We start from the raw sequence: 22,447 nt of genomic DNA, 5'->3' as shown, positions 1-22,447 counted from the left end.
ACAGAGATCAAGGAGTTAACATTTAGAAATATACATTTAATTGAACTCAACATGACCGGCAGTAAATAACAACTATGCCGATAATGCAGAATCAAGGCCGGCTGAAGTCACTATTTTTTGAAAAGTTGGTCCAAAAGTCCTGGCTTTTGCGAATTTTTCATTAAATCCGTTTCCGAAGATCTCGGCCATTTTAAGGAAATTGTCCTCATTAAAAGCTGGGGTTGTTTTAGCATTTGAATGAGGCGAGCAGTAGGAGCTGGGGGAGCTTTACCACGAGTTGTGTCGACAAATGAAATGCCAGTGCGAATTGCTTGAAGGCGTGCTAAGTTGGTCTCAGCCTTAGCCTTCCTGTTCGACAGCGGTTTCGTCTGTGTGTGATATGTCAGTCAGTCACTCACTCATCACTAACCTCTTTTTTATATATTAAGATAAATACCACCTATACGTTCAATGAACCCTAATATAATTTTTTTACATCACAAAATTACAATATTAATTATATAATTCGCACATTCTAATTTCTACTTCTTTAAAAAACAACTTTAGTACTGTCTATCTATTAGCTGGCTGGTCAGATAAAATGCCTCTTACTTCAATTCTCATGATGCTAGTATTTCTTCATAAATGTTCATATCGATTTTCTTTAGATTTTTAGCACGTTTTATCTGGCAAAAATGGTCAGTAAAGACAACAGCCACATTAAAATTTTACGTTCCTAATGCATTTTTAATTCGACAATTCTCGCCAGGAGCCATCAACCTGACAGCCAGCAACTTCGCTTAAGTGGCCATGATAATGAAAGTTTAACTTTGTTAGCGACTTAAATTACAATGTTGCTGTTTTGAAAATGCTTACTTACCTTCCAGCTTTGAAAATGAAAAGGCATTTGAATGCTATTATATTAAATGTTTATTAGCATCATTCATAAAATTCACTTCAGATTGTCAAGAAAGTATGCTCTTAATAATTTCAATCTAGAAAATGCTGACTTTGATTCTTTGCTTTAAGCTAACAAAAGAAAACTTTCTATAACTGTGTGTTCGGTATTTCAATGAATACGTGTTAAAGTGCAAACTTCATTTTCTACTTTGTCGTGGTGAAAGTGTTATTTCTACTGAAGGTGGTAATTGAGGTGGCCAACACCTTTTAAACAAAATTGCAGCTCTTTATTGGATATTTAAACCTTGTAACATTGTAAAATACGAATAGGACATATTTAACAATGACTGAAAAATAACCAACGTCATTGGATAGACATTACCAACTGTGAGCTAAAAAATAAAATTTAAAATTGAACAAAATTCAAACGAATTAGAGACGAATACTTACACACAATGGCTTCTGAGTCCTTTGTATGAACAATAAAAGAGTTCTGCGAAATTGTGTTGTACCGTCATACCATGGTATGGAATATGCTGCTTCAGATACTTTTATGCTCTGTTAAATTGATTGATTGAATGGAAAGTGATTGTAAGAAAATAGTACAACCTAGTTTTAATAGTCTAGAAGAAATATTTATGTACATACATAGATTCCAAACCTTTAGGATAGCTAACCCAATACTTTGTACTTTAGCTAAGATATATGTATGTATGCACATACATATCTATTTAGATATAATTAAAGATAATTGATGCTAGCTATCCCATCGATTTGCATTCTATGTTCGCATTAACATTTTGTATGAATTTACCTCTTCCAGCATCTCATTGGCACTGTAGTAACAAGCGAATAAAACATATAACATGGTACCAACGTACATTATTATAGACACGAATTGTGCGAGGGTATCGATCTGAATAGAAAAATTGAGTAAAAAAATATGTTTGTATTACATATATTGGTGGACCTGTAATGTTTCTTTTCAACAGAGATGTGTATGTAACCCGAAATAAGTACCCAGCAAACCAAAATCGGAAATAACATACGAGTTCGGACCGAATTCGGCCGAAAGTAGGAAGAAACACCGAATTCTGTCCGATGTCTGATGAACTATCGTATGAATTTCTGATTTATTTGCCAGCATTCGAAAAGAATTAGTTTTTATTATTTAAAAATACTAAAGCAACACTGTTAAATCATGAAATATTAATATTTGCATTTAAATGTTTGTTTATCTACTATAAACATACTAAAGGTCATCTTACAGCCTGTTTTTGTAAAAAGTTGTTGTCCATTCGTTCGTCGATTTCATGAACGAAAACACAATTTGGTTTTCATAGCCCTTGAAGTTTGTATTCGTGTGACAAAAAATTAAAGTTTTTCTTTGTCGTATTCTTGTTTCTTTTCGTAACAAAATAAGACGAACGAATACGTCAGAAATAGACGAATGGAAAAGACCCATCGTTTTGAAGGAAAACTGAATTTTTTGAGTAATAAATGGCACAAAACGCATGAAAACTGGTGGAGAATGTAATTTTATTTATTTTCACAGAAGCACAGAAAAAGAAATACTGCCGATTCTTCATATTATGTGAATTATTTTTTGATAAATGTATTTACATTTCTGTCTTCTTTTTTGTTTGTCATCTGTTCATCGGGGTTGCCATCAAGCAACACATATTACGTACAGATGAAAATGCAATAATTACAAAACAAGCATTACGGAAACCCTGATATATAAAAGCTTTTCCGTAATAAACGATCGCTTTTAGATAAAGACGAATGGTTCGTAAAATTTTACAAGAACCGAATTTTGAACGTATACGTTTTATTACAAACGGTTCGTGTGACAGGCAATCATTTTTTACAAAAACAAGCTGTTAGGCTGTAAAATATTCAAATTCATCAACAGGATATGTGAAATATGTAAAACAATTGTTATTAATACATAAAAGTATTAAGAAACTTAACTTTGGCAATATATATAAAACATATGACTTTCCACGGAAGTGTTGAAGTTTGACGAAGAAAACCTTTCCTTTCATTATCTTCATAAAAAACCAAATACATATGTATACAACGGTTCACTATGAATGATCTTCAAACACTATTATGCATAAACACTAGGCCAGGGCGATTTGTATGGGAGGAAAAAAACCTTAATGGGCCCTTCGCGTTTCTGATTCCTGGGATTGAACTGAGCAAAAAAGTCCATTAGACCATAGGTCTACGGTGAAAATCGAGCCTCCCGATTTTAACTTTATGTTTTTATTCATGTTTTTTTTTGACATTTTGGCATAAAACGGCCAAACCATTGAGATTTTCGATCCAACACAAGGACAAAAATTTTAGCCAAGACAGTAATTAAGAACTCTCTAATACATCGCAAAAGCATTGGAATGCTCCTTCAGGCCTTGAGAAGGTGCAAACTTTTCGGAAAATGTCGATAAATGGCACTGTGCTACAAAAGTTGACCAGAAAAAATTCAAGCGTTCTGATGCAAAATCTATCGTGTTGGATTCCATGAAAATGCCTTTGGTTCGTATGGGTCACTTCGTTTTCTTTTTTTATAACTGTAAAAGCAGTGAAAATCTGGGTTTCTTACATTTTCAAATTTAAACGGGCACATCTTCCTTTTTCACAACGGATTTCTATTGATCCTTCTTCCTTTTAAAGGGGTGAATTATATCTTTCGAACAAGTTATTATTTTTGTAAATCGGTTAACAAATGGCTATGTTATAGTGGTTTAAGTATGAAAAAGCCCACAAAAAACTATAACTGAATTTCTCAGAATTTTCAAAATAAACATTGAACAAAACAAAAATTGAAAATATTTTTGTCTACTATAATTTATTTCAATGTATACATTCTAGAACATTCCATACAATAGCATACTATGTTTTAAATTGTTAAATATGTCAATTGAAAACAAATAAATATTCAGTTTTGTAATATTGGTTGAAAAGAACAGACGTGTTCAAATCATTACGGGCTACAATTTTCAGAAGTGGAAACGATTTTTTTTTCTATCAAACAATTTTGTGTTCATATACAATGGAGAATATTATTGGAAAGGATTATACCGTTCCACAATTACGTATGTGGTTACAACAGGTCGGTTTACCATCTTCAGGCAAAAAAAGTATGCTTATACTAAGGCTGAACGAAATTCCTGCTGTTGAAAGAGGCAATTGTCCCGAATTGGTAAGGAATGTGACGGATGAAGCGGAGAATGCTAGTGAAGATGAACGGACTGAGTTTGCTGAGGAGTTTGAAAGAATTGAGGAAGTACATCAGAATGGGTCAATGGCTGAAGAGAGAAATTAAGCTTCAAGATTTAATATAATGAAGAAATAACTGCAACTTTTGAAGCGAGAGAACGAACTTCTGAATCGTGAGAATGAGTTTATGAAAAAAGTGATGGAATATGAAAAAAACATGCGCTTATTTTAAGGGTGCTGGACAAAAAATATTAGCTTGAAACAGTTTGGAAGTGCAAACCAAGATGGTGAGAAAATCGATTCGATGATTGGAATCATTAAGGATTCCTGATTATGATGGCGGTGTACAACCTGATGTATGGGTAAGCCAATTCCGGGGAATCCTCGAAGTTTATCATGTGAATAAGAGCACCGCAAAGGTTATATTGTTGAGCAAACTAAAAGGAAAGGTCCAGACGTGGTTACACAACAACCCGAACTTTGTCACCCAAGATGTCGATGGTTTGTTGGATATTATAATAGACAGCATTCCAGATAAACAGCTCAAAATGCAGGCCAGCTCACAATGTTATATAGACAAATCTCAACTTTTGCAAGCTTTTTCAAGAATTAGTATGGAGAAACCGAAATCGCTGTATACGAAAGGAGTACTTCAAAGAAATCCCTGCAACAATTTTAAATGTTTCAACTGCAATAACTTCGCCACATGGCAGCGGATTGTAAGAAGCCTAAAAAAGCTGTTGAAGCGTGTTATGAATGTGGAAGTATTGAACATCGTGTATCCAGCTGTCCCAAAATGAGAAAGAAGTTCAACTATTAGAGGATAATGAGTATGTTAAGTATTTACAATGTTCTTCGGATTCTAATTTTACACTAGCATGTCTCATTGATTCTGGTAGTCCCGTCAGTTTTGTGAGAAGGTCGTGTGTGATAGGCAGGTAAAATTTCAATACTCTCTCGCAGTCGGACTTTGAATGTTATGGAATGGAATTCGAATGTTTTATTAATTTCAATAATAATATGGTTTCGATAGAATTGTTGGTTGTGTCCAATGAGTCTATGAAATTTGATTGTGTTTTGGGTCGGGATTTCCTAAGGAAGAGTAAGCTTAGGTTGGCACCTGTGGAAGATAGGTTAAATGATGAAAAAGATGAGATGTTTGTGCTATCGATTATGGCAATTTATATTTCAGAAAGTGGTGTATGTGAGCCTAATATTGATAAAACTATTGATGTTAGCGACAAAAGAATTTTATAGACATTTTCAATAATTTTTATATAGCTCCAGTGCGACCAACTGAACCGAAGACGTATAATGAGATCAAATTAAATATAAGCGACTCAAAAGCATTTTGCAATATTGAAAGAGGTTTTCGAAAGATTAGTTGAAAATAAGTTGTAGCCAAGTGATTATAAGTGTGAATTTTTGCAGACATCTGCTAAATACCTAGGGTACATTATAGATGGTAATGGTATCAAGGCAGATGATCCGGGTTTAGCTGCTGTACGAGATTTCTCCATTCCAGAAAGCTCGCACGCGGCACTGAGTTTTCTTGGTCTATGCTCATACTTTAAGCGGTTCGTTAAGGACTTCTCAGTTATTGCCAAGCCCTTATATCATATAAGGAAGATAAAAAATTTTAATTCGGAGGGGTAGAGTTAAAATCTTTTTAAGAGTTAAAGAGGAAATTGATAGAGTCACCTCTTCTGGATATATATGATCCTAGGGACGAAACAGAACTGCACTGTGATGCTAGTTCAATCGGTTTCGCCGCATTGTTGTTACAACGCAAAACGGATGGTAAGTTTCATCCAGTGTTTTACTACTTAAAAAGAACAACAGAGGTTGAATCAAGGTATCACAGCTTTGAACTAGAAACTCTTGCTATAATTTACGCCCTACAGGGAAAAATTCAAGTTAGTTACAGATTGAGATTCTGTAACTTTTACACTAAACAAGAAGAATTCAAAGCCACGAATTGTTCGTTGGGCTCTTGAATTGCAGAATTATGATTATACGATGGAACATAGGTCCGGGAAAAGAATGCAACATGTAGACGCACTAAGTAGGAGTAATAGTATAATGGTATTGGTTTCAAATACTTTTGAAGAAAATTTTATAATTTGCCAGAATAGAGATTGAAAGCTAAAAGATATAGTAGATCAGCTACAGAAAAAGGAACATTCTTTGTATGAGATGAGAAATGGAGTGTATATAGAAAGTTTGGTAAGGATAAATTATTATTTTATGTGCCGAAAGCGATGGAGAAACAAATTTTATTTAACTACCATGATCAATTGGTTCACGTTGGTATAGATAAAATGGTCGATTTAAAAACTAAAACTTACTGGTTTCCAAATATTCGTTCAAAAGTTTCGGAACATATTAAAAATTGTTTTAAATGTATTGCTTATTTGTCAAAATATGGCAAGACGGAAGGTTTTCTTCATGGCATACCAAAATCTGTTGATCCATTCGACGTCATTCATGTTGATCACCTTGGTCCAGTATATAATGGAAGGGCTATGAAACATTTGTTGGTTGTCGTGGATGCTACTGCCAAGTTTGTAAGACTTTATCCAACCAAAACCACAGGTTATAAGGAAGCTGTTGCAGCTATGAAGGATTTTAGGGCTTATAGTCGACCGTAATAAGCGAAAGGGGAACCTGTTTCACTTCAAAAGAATTTAAAAATTTCTTGGATAATAATGATGTGTCGGATATATTAGTGGCAACAAATTCTGCACAAGCTAATGACCAAGTAGAGATAATAAATAAATCAATAGGTCCAATGTTAGCGAAGTTAGTAGATCCTCAGAATGGAAAATATTGGGATAATGTTGTTGAAAAGGTTGAGGATGTTCTAAACAATACCGCACGTCGATCAATTAAGGAACAACCAAGTGTAATGTTATTTGAAACGAAACAAAGAGGAACGTGTGATGACAAAGCGGCCGAGTATTTAAAAAAATATCTGTAGACGAGTTTGATGGTGAAATTTCGAAAGTGGATTTAGGTGTACATCACGAATTAAGAAGAAGAAAGGTAAAGGAAAATCAGGAAGGTCTTCAAAGATATAATGAAAGATACTTTAATAAAAGCAGAAAAGAACCAAGAATTTATAAAGTCGGAGATTATGTAATGGTAAAAAATATCGAGAGTTCTGGAGGTGTTTCGAAAAAAACTCATACCAAAATTTAGAGGTCCATATAAAGTAATAGAAATATTAGATTATGATCGTTATTTGGTTGAAGATATAGACGGTTTTCAGTTGTCTCGTACACCTTATAATCGTGTGTGGGCGGTCTCAACTATGCGTCCTTGGTTTAGTAGTCGTTACGAAGATGAGAGATCAGGAGCTCTCTGGGTTAGAACGGCCGAATTGTAGTAGTCTGTGCAGGGTTTATGTATATTTACATGTTATTCCTGTTTATTATTATTGTTTGTTATTTGAAGTTGTTATTTATATTTGTATCTTACCCAGTCTTATATACACTCATACCAACTCGAATTGATTTGTTAACATACTTTGAACATTATTACTCATATTTATTACCCTACTATACATATGTTATGCCGAAGTCGGTCAGACGCGTCGGAAAAAACTTCCGACTTTGAGCAGACGCGTCGGACGTCCGACGTTGTGTTTGCTGGGTAGTTATACTATGGTCACTCAAAGTATGCAAATAAGCTGAAAACATATGTTCTAATTTTAGAACTGTTGAGATTAATTTATTATCAATTTCATAACGCTCCGCATGTTTATGTTGCGAATAACCCACTACAATGTAATGTAAACAAGCTACCTTCTCCATCACCATTACAATGAAAATAATGGGTTATTTCTTTAACATTTTACAAAACCGTCGGCACAAAATACAAATCCTTTAAACAACACCTAATGTTCGTAAGCGTTGCATAGTGAATAATGTGTTTAGCTACAAATCTGAAGTTGGCATGTTCACTCCCAGCAGCAGGCAAAACATGATCAAATTGAACACACATTCACCTCAACAGTTAAAAACAAGAAAGAGGAGGCTATAGCCGGGCGAGGCCGACCATGTGATACCCTACACCACTTCCTCTGGGCAGAATTTAATATTTGGACCAAAATTTAATTTGAAAATTTTCCCCAAAATGGTAAATTTCAACATCTAAATACTATCCAATCATTTTTCAAAATTTGGAATGTTATTGGAATATTGGAATTTTCCTTGTCCGTTCCTCTTACTTCGTGCAAAAATTTGTCAGTATTTGAATAACACTGCGACCTCTAGCGTGATTATGGGTGAACTACACACAATTAAAACTGTGGCTGTAACTATCTTATCTGACCACATACATCAGCATAATTGACATCAATGGAAAGTTCAAGAATTCCTCTGCTAAATATAACTTACGGGGGTAGAACATATCCACAGATTAAAGTTTTGGTCCATTTGACCCGCTAAATATTATCTGATCATCATGTTAAATTGCAAGCTTCTTCTTTGTCGTAAACCAAACCCCTACTTAAAATTTCAATGCGACCTACAGATCCGCTACAAAATCGGATAAAAAGTTTGTTTTTGGCCCATAAATGTTTCACGAAACCCGACCTCAATACAAAATTTAGTGATGATTGATCCATAGGTCACACATCTCAAAATCGCTTTATCTCGTCGAGATATGAATTTTGGTATACCACATGGGGCACTACGACAAATATTTCACGTTGTTACATGAATTTTCGGAAAAACAAACTTATAATACCCTTTCCACATTGTGGAGTAGGGTATAAAAGAATACAAGTTAACAGGAAATATTGCTTATGCATGATTTTATTTTGTAATAGTTAATAACATAATATTTAATACGACAATATGGTGCTGACTTAGATGTCAGTGCCCTGATTGTAAGAATAAAAATATTCAATAATATTTACAATTAAATAATTCTGCAATAAGGTCCGGACTTATGTGTCAATGCCCGAATTGCAGAATATGTTTAGTAAGCATTAATTATGGTGATGGGTTTGTTTTAGTTTTAAGTTCAATTACATTTCTGTCAATAAAGAAAGCAGTTCGCTGAAAAAGTAATTCCGGCAAAAATGCCGTTAGTTGTCTTCTTATTCATCGAACCAAAAGGCCAATGTTAATGAAAAATAATAACAATTAAATAAAAATAAATAACTTACAGTATTTTTTGCTTACGTGTACATACAAAAATTGCTAGACATCTTGTGCAAAAAATGCCAAAAATGTAGGAAGATTAAATTTACTTACACAACAAATCGGAAATCTTTAATATTATTTACGTGCTCAAATGGGCAGCTATAAGCAATTTCAGGGGAATTGTCATCAACTAACCACTGCACGACATGTTTCGTACTTGGAGAAAAACAACAAAATGCAATCAGAAACAAAATTTATAGCATATAACGGCCTTTAAAATAAAACGACATAATTTTCGATGTAGCTATGCCCAAAATGCAGCTATTAAATGTGCACTTAAATAATATTTATATTATTAAAAGGATCCCGAGAATAGTTGAGAGAATAATTTTGAGAGTAGTAAATGTATAGTGGTTTTTGAAACAGATCATGACCCTATGTGGCAGGTTATTTCTTTAGCATAAATAATAAAAATAAATAAATAAGTAAAATGTTTTTGGTAGGCAAAATTAAAAATGCAGATAAGAATGATGCAGGTAAACAGTAATAACTGTATATGAAATTACTTATTTTGTGCGACATAAACTTGTTAAATTAATTTTATAAGCTAATAAGAGTTCTGCTATATAAGGATGTACTGAGCTACAAAAGTTTAAAACACCAGATGGGTGTACTGTGCTTGCGAAAACTTCATAGCACACCGCATAACCACAATCATCAAAAACGAAAACTATTGAAGAAGCACTGTACTGCAAAAAATTCAACAGTGATGGATATGTGCTTTGAAGTTTTCGCAGTCACAGCATGATCAAGTTAAAGACTGTGAAAAACTATTAGCGAATTCAAAGGCTAGTAGGCCTATTCTGTAACTTTTAACAACTTTCGATATTGTTTAAATTTCTTTTGTTTTTGTAACAACTACAAAACAAACAAATGAAATTGTTGTAAAATAAACAATGAGTAAAGTTGTTAAAAAGTTACTGAATAGGGGGGCAGACATGAGTTTGAATGTGGATTTGTAAATAGCCAGGCGGTAAAACATCTTGTCAGGGTGGATGAAGGGAAAACAGCAATTCAGACAACAGATAAATTTTTCAACATCTGTCTTATCAATGTCCATGCACCAAACAAAAACAGGATGAGCAGTCCAAATAATATTACTGATGTCATAACAATAACATTAAAATTATCCTATGCGATTTTATAGCTCAACTTAAAAAATTTTCTTATTAATTTTCTCGTTTAGAGTTAAGCTTGATGATCGGAAATTATTTGCAAGTGAAAAAGGAAAGCCAAGGACTCAAACCCACATAGTCACCAAATTACGTTACCTGGTTTCACTGGTGGTAAAGTATCGACTATGTAATGGCTTCTCTGTCCTAGAACTTTTCGTTTTTCAAATGCAAATGTGTTTTATACATTTACGCGGATATTTGGCCTCTGAAATGTATTTTCTTCACGACAAACGCTTTTTTGCGCTTCCTTTGAAGTTATGAGTTTTGGCCTTGAACGCTAACACGCCGTGGCAAAATTTTTTTTTTGATATGCTTTCAAGGACGTGGGTTCAAAATAATTTCCGATCATCAAGCTTAACTCTAAATGAGAAAATTAATAAAAAATCATTAAAAATGTCTTTGCCCTAACAGACAAAATTTCAAAAAATTAAAAAAATTTTCTTTCCCACCCGAAACAGGAATGATGCTGACAGACTTCGACATGGTAAAAAACCTGGTACCTAGCAGCAACAGATTTCTATACACCGATGTAGCCAAGGTACCAGCAATAACATAACCAGCTCAGATTATAGCTAGGAAGTTGGTATACCGTAATAGCGGTAACTACGATGTCGTAGATCTTATGCGCCGTCTTCACCCCATAGCCCATAAATTAACTTGCCAAAGACCAAACCCTACGTACAATGAACGAATTATTGGATATCAGTGTGGTCTTCGGCCTGGTTAATCCGCCGTAGACCAGATACTCACCTTGAGCAACTTCCTTACTGACCTAGACTTACAGCCCTACACATTCAACCCCCCATACCAAGTGCGGATATTATTCGAATGTACGGGACAACTTTCGAAAACGATATCACTGTCGAAGGATTGGCAAATGGTTTTCGGGTGTACACAAGCACTCCCCCCCCCCCATACCATTGCTATCGCAAACGATCCGTTTTAGAATGTTTTTCGATAGTTTTGCGGATATTTTGTTCGAAAACGACACACGAGAACGAATTGAAAACGATTCATCCGTCGCTCAGTTTGTGGCAGGAAAACCTTTGAATTCGAATATCGTCAATAATATTATTAGTGAAGGAAAGATGATAGTTTTTGCGATAGTCCCGAAAAAGCATTTTTTGGCGGAGTTACGATTTTATGACATATTTAACTTTATCTGACGTCTGTTGATATTTCTGTTATGTACCTTTTCTTCTTTGTAATGTTTGCGATTCAATACGTGTAACTGTTTATAAACATTGTTGTCTTGTATTTGTATCCTTTTGTGTTTATCATCACTTCTTGTTAATGTTATACGTAGCATTTATATCGAAAATATTTGAAAAAAGCAAATGGGAATTTTTTACGAACTACATAAAATTATTTTTTAAAACGTAAAAAATTTCCGAAGTAAAAAATGTTTCTCGAAACAATTTTTCTTGTGAAGAAAAAACATTCGCAAAATGTTCGAAAATGATATCGTTTTTAAACTTTTGACGAACAAAAGAACAACGTGCTTGTGTACACCCGAAAAACATTTGCCAATCCTTCGACAGTGATATCGTTTTCGAAAGTTGTGCCGGACATTCGAATAATATCCGCACTTGGTATGGGGGTAACAGAAAAATCAAGAGACGTCAGATAAAGTTAAACATGTCATAAAATCGAAACTCCGCCAAAAATGCTTTTTCGGCACTATCGTAAAAACTATCATCTTTCATTCGCTAATAATATTATTAACGATATTCGAATTCGAAGGTTTTCCTGCCACAAACTGAGCGACGAATGAATCGTTTTCGAACAAAATATCCGCAAAACTATCGAAAAACATTCGAAAACGAATCGTTTGCGATAGCAATGGTATGGGGGGAAAGTTCAAAGATGTAAATACATTAAGATTGGAAAACTCAATCGTTAACATTTGTCAATAGATGGAGTTAAGCTCTGTTGTTACGATATCATAACAACATTCTGTTAAGTAGTTAACAATTTCAGGCGTTTTTAACCGCTTAAATCATATTCAATGAACTGGAAACTGCTATGGAATACAATCCTGAGTCCAACTTTTTGCTTTCCTACAATTTGTATAAGTCGAATTGCGCTTTAATGGGGTTTTCTACATTAACATACCCATGTTGTTGATAAAATGTTTATATACTTTGTTTCATAAACATATTTGCATTATGCATTTTTTCCGGTCTTTACATTTCTATGTCTTTGCAAAGTTATTCCTATTCTTGTTTCGATTCGGTATTCCCACAAATCTCGTACGGTTTTATAAGATGAAAATGCTGACACCTAAAGTAAAAAAAACAACATCTCAGTTTTATCTTCCAACATCCTACTTGAGAACGTTATGCGTTATGAAAAAATATAGCTCAATATAAAGTAATTCATGGAATTATGGTAACATGGGGCGCCTTCGCCACGTTTTTGTTCAAAATGTTCTCATACCGACACCGTTCAAGTTTTTTCAAATATTACTTTTGGTACAAATATTAGCATATCTTGACTATAAGTTTTGATATATAAATGTTTATAATGTTGTTTTTAAAATGTTACTTTTGACAATTTACAAAATGTCTAGAAAGTGGCGAAGCCTCCCCACCCATGGGGCAGCTTCGCCATCGATATTGAACATTCTCCAACGGACTCTAAAACTTTAATTCACCATACTTATTCCTTAAATATCAACATTGTGCTAAAAAGGAACATGCTGTCTATTGAATAATCAAAAATGATTTTAAAATTCACAAAAAGTAACAGATTCTAGCGCATAATTGAAGAAGGTACCTTGAATTTAGGTACAAAAATCATAATATAACTAAAACAGGATAACACTGTGCAACATTTTTAAGCTGATCTTGTGCAAACAATTCGAACTGAGGATTTTTTGAAAGTACAGACCCAAACGACAAGAAACCCTAGTTGGGTTTTTTTGTGTCAGATCCAGCTCGGATTTTATGGCCCCATCTAAAAATGGTTAAATATTGAGTTTTTAAAGAAATTCGGGGCTATATCTCTGAAATCAATGCGAATCTTCTTCTGACCTCTGAAGCAAATTTGTAGATAAGGACAAGAATAAAATATTTGGAGAAATAATGAACCCGAAAAACTACATTTATTGCCACAAATTTCAAAATATATGCAAAAATTCCACAATTTTTATACATTTCGCATCGTATCTCCAACACCGTTAATTTTTTCTGAATATTTTCTTTTGGAAAAATATTCCCCGGAATGTAATACACAACTCTTCAGAACATGTCATTGTTGTAAAATGCCTCTATGCCGTTGTTTTCAGTACATTTTTCAACGACGATTTAATAAAAATGTCAATAAAGTAGTGAAATCCGAAATGCGAGAATAAACTGTTGGTGTGAACTGTGTTTGAAATACGTGCAGTAAAAGATATGATGCAAAATATCGCTGAAACAACATGAAGTAAGCATTTTAGAGTTTCAGAATGTTCTAAAGAATTGTTGAGAACTGTATTTGGAAGATCTTTGCAAAAGGTTACTTGGTTCAACTCCCAATAGTTTAGACGATACTGACCAGAGTTTCAGAAATTATGCAAAATTTTCTATATTTTATAGATTTTGATGCCCTAGATGGAGTTTTTCTTATGTGGTTTTCTCAAAAGATAAGTTCTACTAGTATAGGGCTACAATATTGCTAAAGACAGCAAGGCCAAATTCCTATTCGTTTCTGAGATAAAGGCCGGATAAATGCAAAAAAGTGTAGATTTAGCCCGGTTTAGATGAGGCCATAAAATCCGAACTGGATCTGACAGGACAAAACCCTACTAGGGTTTTTGTAGTCAAAATATGTACTTTCAAAAAATGCATACTAGAAGTTGTTTGCATTTTGAGTGTTGCATAGTGTAAGTTTAGGATATTATTTTATTTTAACTTCACATTATAGTGTGGTATATCTATGGTATAAAGAATTTAACTTAAACATGATATATTTCTAACATTAAACCACCACGCTCTTATCATGGCGTAGGCGCCCCACCCATTACATTTTTCATAATATTAATATATTGACATTTGCAATTGCTTTTTTCATGCGAATTATTGGGATTTATATTCTTCAGTAGTTGCGTTATAACGGTATAAAATGTGTTTTTGATATCACAAAAGGTAAAGAAGATATCACAAAAAATACCTACCATAATTATTTTTCCCAATACCCTGAAAACACAAAACCACGTGCGTCCGCTATCATACCGATGACACAAGTGCCAACTTTTGTGCGATGATAGATCTTCATTAAACTCACAATTTTGCCTTTAACGGATTTTTTTCTAGCACTTATATTTTGCGAGAAAATCGGCACTGGCGGAGCCGCCCCAGTGGCGAAGGCGCCCCATGTTACCATACGTCATTATTTGAGACAAAAAATCAACGAAAGGCAAATCAATGCCAAACAATGCAAAAAATGTGTAAAGATTTAACATTTTTGCGATAAAACTCCACCTACTTATGCATGAAATAAAATCTGTATGTATCTACATTACAATATACAAACATATAATACTTACAATATTTATGCAGAAAAGAAGTGAGCATATAATTGCACCAAACAATAGAAATTCTACAAGAATAATGTACGTTACCATCTCATCGAACACTTTGATATATCTGCAAGAATAAAATAAAAAACAGTAAGGAAAGGATCAAAGACAGGCGATTTCAAAATAATTTGGCGAATTTTTCCTAATCAAAATTCCGCCAACATCTAACATAAATGGCGTGTTTGGTTGAAGCTAATCAAAATCTCCACCGAATTCAATATGTATACATAATTTGGCAAATTTATTTCTAGACCAAATTACATCAACATTCCAAATTACATTAAAATTGGATATACAAAAATAGCGTGTTTGTTGCATTAAATACATGAAATCGCCTGAAAATACCCTGCGCGACTTTTCTCAACCGGTTGAAAAAAATAGTTATAAATGCATTATTCCACAACTGACTAAAAACTAAAAAAATGGATAACTGACTATCTCTGCACTACCTTTTAACTAGTTATCAACCAGTTAGAAAATTGTCAGTTTCAAAGCAATTATTCTACAACCAACTTTAAATTAGTTAAAAAGACATCTAGAGATCAACCAGTTGAAAACGTTGAATGTTGAATGCTGTGTTTTTGACGCAAATAATTCCCATACGCACTTTCTTAATTATTTCGATATAAATGCAACATGCAATAAGACAAGATAGTTTTGATAGACTCGACATTAGCGTCACATATTCACATTGTTCTGCAATAACCAAAAGTGGAACAAGGGATGATCCGTTAAAAGTAATACAGGAATGAACAATTGTCCACTGCCTAGCTCATCCCCATGTTAAAGTAGTTAGTTGGCGTAAAGCAAGGCAAGTTTGGGTCAATGAAGACGATAGTATTGACCATAACTTTTATGGGAAAATTATCAAATTTGATTTTTGGTCCATATTTTAATTTCTAGGGTACGTATTCCGGCAAATTACGAAAACGAAACTTGAAAACCAGCTCATGACCTCTGCCTTGATGAAAATTACGCCAAAGTAACAGATAGATAGCTGAACTATTCTTTAATACGAGGGCTGCGCGATAAATATCTGGCCTTACAATCAAATTCTTGAGGCCATGAAAAATCAAATCAATTTTTGTGGCCATGTGTTCATGCAATATCAAATTTTAGTTGGTGGAAGAAATGCCCAAGGATGCTTCTATCTCACGGTGTATAACATGGCGCTCTTGCATTATCCGTTTACGCACGACTTAATTTTTTTCTGTCGCAGCGGCTGATTTTGGGCTTCCTTCAAGACTTTCGTTTTTTGGCGAGTCTTGGCCCGATTGAATTAATTAAACCAGTTTTTCCTAATGCTATAGATGGCCCTTTATCTTGCCGTGTTATCTACGTCGAAATTTGTGAAAAATTATCGGACGAAAATGTTCATAAAATGTTTTTCAAGACACTGTAAACTACACAACGCATGGTCGTACGGCAAACTGTCCTGAGTACGTTTAGGCTAAAAAATTTCAAACTTTCAAAAAAAAAATCAATTCATCACGCGGTGTTGCCTAGGCCAGATAGTTTTCGTGCAGCCCTCGTATATTTATTGTTTTGTTTGTATAGAACTACATTTACCTTTCACGCTACAAAATGTAGCAAGAACGACTAAGAATTTGCCAAATCAAGAAACTCCCAGTTTTTATATTAATGCAAATTACAAATTGAACGGGGTGTTGAAGGTTTTGTGCTACATTTTGCTCAAAAGTATTATAATAGATCGAAATATTAATCGTATTTTTATTAAAAAAAATCAGTGAAAGCTACTTCTAAAAGACTTTTAATATTGTTTCCTTAATAACATATAGCCAAACAGGTCCGATAATCATTATAAAATAAGGCAAATAACACATTACGTTTTCAATTACAACTGAAGTGTATCTATTATCATGAACATCAAATCTACTGACCATTGTGCAAACATTACTTAAACATAATTAATTTTAAATGAAACTTAAGTTGGTTCTTGATTGCTATACTTTTATGATATTGAGGTATAAGAGAAAACATATTGTCAATTTCTTTAAATAAATATAACCATTCTTTTCAAATTTGTATAAGAGGTGAGTATTTGGATAACTATCCGAATATAGATGGTTTACGTATGTATATTTACCTCGTCAATCGATCATAATATTTAACACATTCCTTTAAAGCATCCAAACGGGCTGCATCGTCATCATAATTCCTAAAAATGTCCTTTAGTCGGTGTTGTAAAATTTGCAATGCCGTTTTACCAAATGACGCAAAGGTCACAAAGAAACTGACAAAAGGCATATACAAAACGCTAAGTGTTATGGGGCAATGAAGCTGTAATAAGTAAAAAATTTCATAGTAGGGCGAGGCTCTTGAATCAATTCCCGGCAAAGAGACACCAAATGGATGTGCTGAAATGAAAAGAAACGACCGTCATTATATTGAAGAACAACACATTGAAGAAACATACTTCTCGTGCCCGTTAAAATAGGATGTGACATTGTACCAATTAGATCCAAAAACGATGCCGATACATTAAAAAACGAAAATTTTCTGCAAAAATCTGTGGCTTCCTTCAACTTAGCCTTGGCATAGTCATCATCACTCTGCTGTGGGAAGAAAAATTATTTTTAAACAATAAATTTCAGCTTCTTCGCCAGACTTACTTCGATCTCAATATACATCGCGTCAAATTCCACCAAAAAAGCTTCAAATTTTGAACGATTGTAAATTATTACATTAGTACGTAGCAAACAGTCAAATGTAGCCGACAAATAAAACACGTTCAATATGAAAGGAGCCAAATTGCCCCACATATCAAACAGAAACATAAACTGCATAAAATTCAATAGTATGGTGGCCAATTGAATCATGTAAAGACGCCATATTTTATTCGGCGTTGGATATATAATTGCGAAAAATTTCCAAATTTTGATATTTAATGAAAGCATTGGATTTTCCTCAATCATTTTTAAAGAATTTAAACACAATAGAATTGTGAGTAGACAGTCACAACGGTAAAATTAAGCGGATGCGGAAATATACAATACGTTTATGCACGAAAGATTTCAATCAACCGAACAATTACAAGTGTTATGGCGTTCATGGAATTTCGCCTTTTTAAATAGCCTCAAGTAATGGAAAATCGTCACCAATACAAGTACACACTAATTGCTCCTCTTCATGCTTTTGCAAACAAGGACCCAAACAAATGTACATACATATATATGTATATGAACACATACATTGTCGCTATGCATTTGTCTGTAAACGTGTAAATTTGAAAATCGAATTTTGAAATTGAATAATTATGGAACGAGTGTCGTAATGCCACAAAATGACCAATTATCACAAGTGGCAATTTCCCTAATTGAATGTTGCACTATTTTGTGAAATTAAAGGTTTGAGTTACACTTGATGACGGTTATTTGACGCGCTGCCTGTCTGTTCTATCAATAGTGATATCCTATGTAAATCAGCAATTGCCAAAGGCAACATTTGTACATTTACAAAATCGAATTGCATATAATTTGGAGGATTTAGCATATGGTCATCAAAATTACGTAGATATAATCAAAATTGTATAATATTTAATAGAATGCTTTTGTAAAAACTTTGTTTGTCAGTCAAATCGCTTGCTTTTTTATACCTCCACCATAGTCCCGATTTAAACTAGGCGAGTTTACTTGCGGCAATTTTTCTCGTTCCTTTTTAAACTTGCCTCTTGCGTTTTTAAAACAATGAAAATAATGTCAAATACGAAAAATATAAAAGGAATTGCTTGAAAATTGCCGGTACGAGCAATTTTTTTCCATTTCCATTCCCCTTACATGTTTCTCCTACTAACAAGGCCTTGCCGCAAGTAAACTTGCCTAATGTAAATTGGGACATAGTACAGAGAGTACATTAAGTTTGTTATTCCGTTTATAAAGCGGTTAAATGATCATTTACCATTTAAATCGGGCGGTACCGCTACATAGGGTCTATTCCGAAAAGTGAGCCTAAGTCCACTATTTTTGGTGGAGAAAATTTTACCATGCAATATTATAGATTATTCTACCAGAAATTGTAATAGTTCCGTTATATTGGGACCATTCTAAAACGTGGACTGAAATAGTCTATCTTTGAACTTGTCCTGCTACAAAGAATAGACGCATCAGTGCAAAATTTTAGGGTCCTATCTCAATTATTTTGTATGCTGCGCAGAAGGACTGACAGACATCCACAGATCAACTCACAATTTAACCCTGATCAAGAATATATATACAGCAAAGTCTCGATAATCCGGACACTAAAAATATTTACACTGGAGACACTGCAATCCACACAAATGGTAATTTTCTTACCTCAATAATCCCGACACTCATACGTTTCATTCTACATCATGTCATCATTTTAAAAATTTAAAGATGCAAATAGCTTCTAGACATTTCAAATTTTTCGAAACTCAATTTATTTTTGCCATTTTTAGCGGTTATAAAGGAGAGAAAGGCTTACAAACATGGGAAAAATGGTTATATTATAAGCGAGTTTCTAAAACAAAGTACTACTATTTGCGGCTTAACTTAAGTTGAAATATTTAGTAAATTTCCTAAGCTTCGTTTTCCTTCCTATAACAAATCCTCTAACTTGCAAGGGTTACCAAGTATTTCAGTTTTAATATTGGTCAAAATGAAAATATTAAATACCAAGCAAAAAGTTTGCCTCCAAAGAGGCAGTTAAATCATATGTACACCTGTTCTGGAAGTGCATCAAATTATGCATTTTCACTTATGATTTTTACAAGAGCGTGACTACTAAAAGAGGCACTCCATTGCAACTGACCCTTTGACACTGCATTTTAACTGACCCTCTGGCACTGCATTTTAACTGACCCTTTGAGGTAGAATTGGATGCAGTCCAAAGCACGTTTTTGATACAGGCATTCTGCGGAATGTGTGCAAGCCATTACAAAATATCCCAAAACAAATAAAATGCATTTATTATTTGTGTAAAACAAAAATATTAAGAACTTTATTACATTAACACAAATTATGAAAATTCTCCATTGAATTCAATCGCAACCATGCGTGTTTCCTCCTCTCTCCATTTAATCCAAACTGAACTGTTTTTGTTTCATCTGCTAAATGAGTTTGATATTGTCTTCCCATCACCAGTTGAGATTTCGACATGCACTTCAAAGCACTCCATTGGGAAATTAAATATTTTTTATTTTATATTAACAAATTTTTGGAAATGTTAACACGCTTATCTCTTTTTGGAAAATGTATGCTGCTGCCTGTTGAGATGTACAAACTGATTTATGTACTTGTAGGGATCTCTAACAACTGCTAATAAAATGTAGCGAACGGAGTGCCTTTTTCACGACTCCGTTGAACTTTATCCAGATGTTGTTAAAATGTGACAAGTGGATGTGATTCTTTGGATTGCATCCAAATGCAGTTAAAATGTGAGGAACATAGTGCCTTTTTCACGACTGAATTGCATCAAAACATGCCGTGAAAGAACTAGTCCACATTGCGCTACTTCCAATTTATTTTGCTGGGTATAGATGCACAAATTTCCATAACGTATTTGTTACTTTCCAAGCATCTGCAAGAATCCCCACTAGTACCAAAAAGCCATGAATCTGTAAATTTCAAAACTGATCAGACTTTTTGAGTAATTGTACCCTCCACCATATAATTAAATGTGACATTCCGTTTGTAATACGTCGAAATATTCACCGGAGACCCTATAAGTTGTCCACGTTTTGATATAGCCCCTATAGAACAACATTATCCGATTTTCGATATTTTTGGTATAAAACTTGGGGTATAAAAATTTCTCCCAGAAATTTGTGGCTTAAGGTCCGCGCTTTCATAAAGCCCCCATAGAACTGTACCTCCCGATTTCCGATATTTTGAAGGTTGTGGCCTCAGTATCCACCGAAATAATATTTAGTCTTCATTTGGGATAACAAACTTTCTATATAAAATTTTTCGGTATAGGTTAACGCCTTCATATAGCCCCCATAGAACGGTACCACCGAAATGACTGAAATTTGGTATTTCGTCCTCGTTGTGGGTATTCAACTTTCCTTCCTAAAATTTTCGGTACAGATTCACGCCTTCATATAGCCCCCATAGAACGGTACCTTCCAATTTTCGGTATTTTGAAGGTTGTGGCTTCAATATTCCACCGAAATGGCATTTGAAGTGTTTAGCCACATTATCTTAAATTTGTAGGTATAGATAGAAGGTACCTCCCGAATTTCGGTATTTTGAAGCTTAGCCACATTGTTCTACTGGGAATTTAATATAGAATATTGTTAATACTATTTATTGGCCTTGGAGGCTTTTGTATTATTATATGGATTAAATAAATCATAAATGAAAGAAAACTAATTGTTCCATTTTTCTTCAATACAACTCGTGGTGGTGGACGCCGTTCTTACTTGTTTTATTATCCTATCTTACATTTATGTTCAATATATTGTTTTATGTGCTATTATCGATTTCTATTGTCATGGTAAGTTAGAGCCGCATTGAAAGAAAAAGAAAAAAATTCCACTTTACCAAATATTTTTTCTTTTTTGGGATACCCTAATGTTGGACCACGCCAAACGTGGAGATTTCCCCGCACTGAGAACCAAAAATACATTATTACAGGTAATTCTGCAGAAAAAGGTGGTGTTCTGAACTGTGAGTTCATTATTAAAACCTATTCGGTTAGGATATTTGGTTGACATCTGCCGAAATAAATCTATATATAAATCATATAGGGAGTATCCCAAATAGTGGACCAATACTGACAATTTTTCGCGGGGATGTTTACTATGCAAAAATTCGGTGAACAGATTTTTAGGGTAATAACTAGCGATATGTTGGTTTAGTTTGTGGAGAAAAGTGTCCACATGTGCAGACCCATCTGCCTACACTTGAAAAGAACATCATCAAATCGAAAATATTTAAAAAAAAAACTGCATTTACCAATTTAGTATTCTAACAGACGAAATGACTGAGTCATGCCTGGTGGTTCCAAATGTTATTTGGCAAATATGTATTTCAAAGCTTTTCTAAAAGAATAATAGAAAATAATTTGCTGCAATATTTTAATATATTTTAGTAATTATTTTTAAAATTATAAAAATTTCTGTTTTATGTTCAGTTTTTTATATACTTTAAGAAATAATTCTAATAATGGAATTGAAAACTAATACTAAGTAAACAAAAGCCATAATCTCAAAAATGTATTTGAACAGCAACAATGTACTTTAGGGATTTCTAATAAAAAAAACTCCTGAGGATGTTGGAAACAGACCAACGAAACGTTGAGTTAAATATGAAATAAATTAGTTTTATTTATTCCGTAAAAAATGCAGACCGAATCAGCCACTCATAATTAAAAAAAGAAAATAAAAAAATGCTATTTAAATGCCAGAA

At 33.8% G+C, this 22,447-nt stretch overlaps 1 protein-coding gene across 2 annotated transcripts; it reads right to left on the bottom strand.

The window, feature by feature from the left end:
* Window positions 1-891: 891 nt before the first annotated feature.
* On the bottom strand, window positions 892-18,120 carry LOC141406015 (odorant receptor 43a-like). 2 transcript variants are annotated; one of them, XM_073990983.1, is made up of 7 exons: window positions 17,690-18,120; window positions 17,494-17,632; window positions 17,164-17,434; window positions 15,024-15,123; window positions 1,694-1,795; window positions 1,330-1,437; window positions 892-1,271 (listed from the first exon to the last, which is right to left on the bottom strand). In XM_073990983.1, the coding sequence occupies exons 1-7, from the start codon at window positions 17,990-17,992 to the stop codon at window positions 1,167-1,169; spliced, it is 1,128 nt and encodes a 375-aa protein (XP_073847084.1). In that variant the 5' UTR covers window positions 17,993-18,120; the 3' UTR covers window positions 892-1,166. The 2 variants fall into 2 exon arrangements, with proteins under 2 accessions (XP_073847084.1, XP_073847085.1); XM_073990984.1 differs by having other exon boundaries at window positions 17,494-17,629.
* Between the last annotated feature and the right edge of the window lie 4,327 nt (window positions 18,121-22,447).

The sequence above is a fragment of the Musca autumnalis genome, unplaced genomic scaffold (genome assembly GCF_047663935.1).
Source record: "Musca autumnalis isolate F117 unplaced genomic scaffold, ASM4766393v1 scaffold_5, whole genome shotgun sequence".
Taxonomy (NCBI): domain Eukaryota; kingdom Metazoa; phylum Arthropoda; class Insecta; order Diptera; family Muscidae; genus Musca; species Musca autumnalis.
This window is presented reverse-complemented; position numbering and strand designations above follow the sequence as displayed.